General features: G+C 35.0%; 1 protein-coding gene across 2 annotated transcripts in view; it reads left to right on the forward strand.

Moving 5' to 3' along the window:
- Window positions 1-5,485, forward strand: part of LOC107677851 (glypican-5-like) — a 194,687-nt gene that overhangs the window by 129,328 nt on the left and 59,874 nt on the right. For both annotated transcript variants that reach the window (XM_016472914.1, XM_016472913.1), the window contains exon 7: window positions 4,883-5,033. In XM_016472914.1, coding sequence (XP_016328400.1) covers window positions 4,883-5,033 — 151 coding nt within the window. The remainder of the gene's footprint in view (window positions 1-4,882; window positions 5,034-5,485) is intronic.

Below are 5,485 nucleotides of genomic sequence, written 5' to 3' on the forward strand. Positions count from 1 at the left end.
TTTATTTATTATTATTATTATAATTTTTTTTTTATGTGCAAATGTCACATATTAAATATAATTAATAATTGGCTTACATAAAATTAGTTCCATTAATGTTTCTACATAACATGAATGTAATTCATCCCAACCAGCTCTAACAAAAATAACCATGGGTTTGTTTTCTGGACATTTACTGTGTTACTACCATGTTTTTACAAGTAGTTCCATGCAAATACCATGGCGCATTCATTTCAGTGTCTCAAAAGTATCATAGTAATACCATGAGATCCCATCACTGTACCATGGTACTACCACAGTACTTTATTGTAAGGCAGGCCGTAGGGTTGTGCATTGCTTGCATTAGTGCACCGCTCAATACTGCACAATAGGTTGTACAAGGATCCTGAGTTATAGAACACATGTATAGAGCCCTTCTGAGCATTTCATGATGTGCAGTTCTGTTTTTATAAAGATCGGAGTCAGACGTCAAACCTGAAAAGAAATTTAAGCCCTGTCTCAAAAGCTAAGAAGATCCGAATTGGATTTTTGAGTTGTGAAGAGTTGTTCATGAGAAAAGAGAGAGGCATTGCTTTTACTTTTGTTTGAATCTCAATTGAGTGTCTCAACTAGTTCTTCCACTGTCCTTCACTCTCCTCTGTATTCTTCTTGGGTGCTTTAGCTCAAATAAAGATAATAATATTAATATTAAATAATATTATCTCCATCAGTCTCCATTTGTAGAGAAATAGTTTAAAATCAATGGCCTGTGTGCTAGTGTAATCGCTGGTCAGTTATATTATTTGATGGTCATTTACATTTATGCATGAACTGATAGATTAGTCAGACTGTTGCTGTTTGACAAGGTTATCAAACTTTCTGTTCTCTGTTCTCCTGTGCATAAATCAGTGCTTGCAACCAATTTCACTTCAGTAATGTGATGCATTACCAAGTAAAACAGAACTTTCAATGACAATTTTATTGTATTTACGTGAATATGATTTGATTGTAAAAAGGTCTTTGCAGCTCAAATTAAAAAAAAAAAAAAAAAAAATAATCAATGACTCAATCATAAAGGCAGTCACTTGTTTAATTCCTGAATGAATCACTGTTTTAAACATATCAGTTGAGAGAGTGATTCAATGACTCAATCATGCAGACAGTCTTTTGTTTGAATCCTGAATGAATTGGACGAGTGAATGAATCAATGTTGCACCCATAAAGACAGTCACTTTTCTTTTTGTGTGTGTGTGTGTGTGTGTGTGTGTGAGTGTGTGAATGAATCACCGTTCTGAACATATAAGTTGAGGGAGTGATTCAGTGACTCAATCATAAAGACACTCGCTTGTTTTGTTCCTAAATTTGAACATATCAGTTAAAGGAGTGATACAATGACTCAATCATAAAGACCTATTTTGTTTGAATCCTGAGTGAATCAGTGTTTTGAATGAATCAGTTCAGGCAATGAATCAGTGATTCACTCATAAAGTCACTGATGTGTCGCCCCCTACTGGTGTAAACTGCAGAAAAAAAATGCACCAATTATAGCATATCCCATACATATATAACATATATTGTTATATAGCACACAGGTTGTATATTTCTGGGTGTTAAACTGCTTTTATGGTTCATTTATGTAGTTTTGGAGATTGACAGCTCACATTCCCATTCACATACATTGTATAGATAGATAAATAAATAAAGCAAAACGTTCTGCAGTATCTTCTTTTGTGATTCCAAGGAAAATAAAAATCATATTAGTTCTAAATGACATCAGGGTTAGTAACTGATTTAAATTTTTTGGTGGACTATTCTTTTAAATTCTCTCCCATTAATTTCCAGCTGGTTTGGGCAATAAACTTTTTATGGTTCCCTGGACATGAGCAAGTTATAAAGGAAGGTTGTAGCCAAAATTCAAGAATTTCCATAAAATTACCGTATATATGTTAGTGAGTATATTAGTTTAACATGTTTTGTGACTTAATATATAAATAGTATATAAATGAGCCTCAGTGTCTTGTTTGTTTTATCAGATCAGTTAGTCATGCATGTGCTTCTTAAATGTTCATGGCTGATCTTTTTGATGTTGCTGTTGATGTTTCAGAAATAAAGGATGCCAAAAGCAAAGGTAAGATCTGGAAGATAACCAGACCACTTAGAAATGTAGCTGGGATTAAACATAATCTTCACACAAGATGACAGTCTTTAAGCAGTGCTTCTCCAGAGATGTAATTTTCACTTTCAGGTCTTCAAATCATTCCTAGTCTTTTTAACAAGTTCTTCAGAAACTCAAAAAGTCATCTCAAAGTCGACTGGAATGGAAGTTTCATAGCATGAACGTCAGTGACAGCGATGTTTTGGTTACTAATAAACATGAGAATCCGTTTCGTTCCTGATATTTATGGAGATGATTACAGATGATTACTGTGTTTAAATAAACTCAGTGACCAGCATGCCTGTCATACCTACCGCATTAGACAGAGTCATGCTCTGCAGTGAACCGTAATGAGAAAATTAGATTTTAGAGGTTTTCAAGCATCTTGCAAGCTGAAAGTGCCAATCTTACTAATGGTAGTGGCTTTTAACTATGGTCTTTCAGTAAATCAGTTAGCACTACCTTAGATCACATAATTAATATTCATGAGCCAAGCTGATAAGTGCTACATTATGCTGACTTTTCAGATTATTTCTATGCCTCTGGTTAGAAGCAGTAATGAATCGGAACGGTTTGCCCGGCAGCTAAATAGATGCATTCAGATTAAGATGGTTGTTCTGTTACGGCTGGTCATTTTCCTCATTTTTTTATTTTTTTTTGCCATGTTGCGTGTTTGAAAAGTTGCACGGGAGCTGGATTGTGAAGTTTCTTCCACTGCAGGTAGCCGACTAACCTCAGGCAGTCAATCAAACCGTGGAGGAGCATTGAGGATTCCTCGAGGAACAATGCACCTCACCGTTAGAGGAGAACGTGGTCATTCTACAGATAAGAGACTGAACATTTTTACCTCAGCGAGATAAAGGCCTTCGCTGCTTCAGGCTTTCTGGTTACGGTCGGAAAGAAAATTACAGAAGGGTAACATATATTTGCTACAGGCCTTACTGAAAGTAATTTATGCATTTGAAGCATGCTGCTGTTTTTTGTATTATTTCTTTTTCTGCCTGTGTGCCTCGGGAGAAACATTCAAAACTTTTTATAGTAAAGGGCATGTACCGTACAATGGGAATAGACTGAGGTCATTGTGAAGAAACCATATTATTAAAGTGGAATGGAAGTAAATAAATGAAATATATATATAAAATAAACTGAATTAATGTCTGCATAAAACAACCATTTTGAATCAAACATTGTTTTATTAATTGACTGTGTTTAGAATGGAATAGAACCATATACTAATGCATACTTGTTAGTTTTTTTAATAGTCTGCCGTATGCAATGATAAATGTTTTAAACATCAGTATGCTATATTTATGTAACATGATTTCAATATGTTGCACGCTTAATTCAGCAAGTGCCATCCAGATGTCATGCCGTTTGCATTTTTAATCAAATTTTGTCTAAAAATGTTGTCGTTTTTGGCAGTCTGATTAAATAAACAGAGGAAATTGTGAATAGTATCACTTTTGAATGACATGTAGCTATTATTTCAGAAATAAATATGGTTATTTTGCATTTTTAAGCCCATGTAAAAAGAAATATAACTTTTGGCAGTCAAATAAAATAGTGTACAAAATGTTAAATATGTCACTATGATATTTTTATGTCACGCATTCCTGTTTATTTAGGTTTTGTTTGAGACAAAAATCCAAATAGAAAAAATCTATTGTATTTTATTTATTTATTTATTTATTATTTTTGTTTGTTTGTTTATCTAAATTAAATCTAGTTTGTGGTCTGACAGGGCAAAAGAAATACATTAAAATCAAATTTTTACAAACCTGATGCAAACTACTTTCTAATGTGGTTTGAAATCTGATTATAGTCAATCAAAATAAAGTTCTGTAACATGATCTCAATATGTTGCATGTTTAATTCAGCGAGTAGCATCCAAATATCATGCCTTTTGCATTTTTAAGCAAATTTTGTTTAAAAATGCTGTCATTTTTGGCAGTTTGGCAATTATGAAGTTGAATACATTGCACGTGTTACCAAATGTAGTGGGTCATCCATGCATGCTAAGTATGCCATTCTAAATCATAGTCATCCGTTCGCCAATGGTTTCATTTTTGATTGTAGTTTTCCATGTCGATTCGAGGTGACCTCTAAGCGTGCGAGTCGCAGTCACTCATCCATAATGGCTCTGCTAATCCATTAGTTCAGCCACTTAATCGGCAGATATTGAGCCACTACAGCTGCTAATTACCACAGGCCCAATGCGCTCTACCTGATAAATACAAAGCGCTTTCAATATCTGAGAGGCTGTCTTGCATTTCAATGAGATAATTAAATGTTCCTGCACCCTGAGCGGATATTGCTGAAGTGCACTCAGTGTTTGTAATTGATGCTAACCCGTCCTAGCTCTGCAAAAGTTAGTTTTGAGGGTAATTGAAGGATATCATATCCTGGCACAGATCTCAAGGGGATGGAGTTGTGTTCCTGTCGTTATTGGTTGAATGCTGAATATACCCACAATTGATGCTACAACAAATTGCTCTATTTGGAAATGTTTTCATTAAAAGCTTTATGCAATCTGGAAATGCATGCTTGTTTGAATTTTTTTATTTTTTTTTTGGTGTATAACTCAAGTCTGTTTAGTTGTTTGTGGTCTGAACAACAAAAGAAACACATGAAATCAGATGTAATACAAACCCTACTTTCATATGTGGTTTAAAATCTGATTAAAATAAATTAAAATAATTACTGAAATACTAAATTCTGAAGTTCAAACGTGTCTTGTATGTGTTCAAGCTGTTGCAGGGCAAGTCAATCCCAAAGCTGGGCACGCTGGACCAAATCGAGACCGGAAGTGGTGAGGGATACAGCGGAGACTGTGATGATGAGGACGGATGCTGGGGATCAGGGAACGGAGCGGCTGAGAGGAGAAGAATAGAAACTATATGTAAGTAGTAATCTTAAGGACTTGCAAGGAAGATTAACACAGTTAATGGTGAAGAAATAGTTCACACAAAAATGAAAATTTGAGATTTACTCACCTTTAGACCATCCATAATGTAGATGAGTTTGTTTCAGATTTGGAGAAATGTAGCATTGCATCACTTGCTCACCAGTGGATCCACTGCAGTCAATGGGTGCCGTCAGAATGAGAGTCCAAACAGCTGATAATGTGGGTGGATTGAAGATGGACTTTTCCCACTGGAGTAAGCGTTACTATGGATTATTAACTCATATTTTGGCCAGAAGCAACGGTTTGAAGTTGCTTTGATGTCTTGATGGATTTGTTTCTTACAAACATGCATCTTTTCACTTCATCAGATGTTAATTGATGGACTGGAGTGGAGTGGATTACTTGTGGATTATTGTGATGTTTTTATCAGCTGTTTGGACTCTCAT

The sequence above is a fragment of the Sinocyclocheilus anshuiensis genome, unplaced genomic scaffold, assembly GCF_001515605.1.
Source record: "Sinocyclocheilus anshuiensis isolate Anshui unplaced genomic scaffold, SAMN03320099.WGS_v1.1 scaffold432, whole genome shotgun sequence".
Taxonomy (NCBI): Eukaryota; Metazoa; Chordata; class Actinopteri; order Cypriniformes; family Cyprinidae; genus Sinocyclocheilus; species Sinocyclocheilus anshuiensis.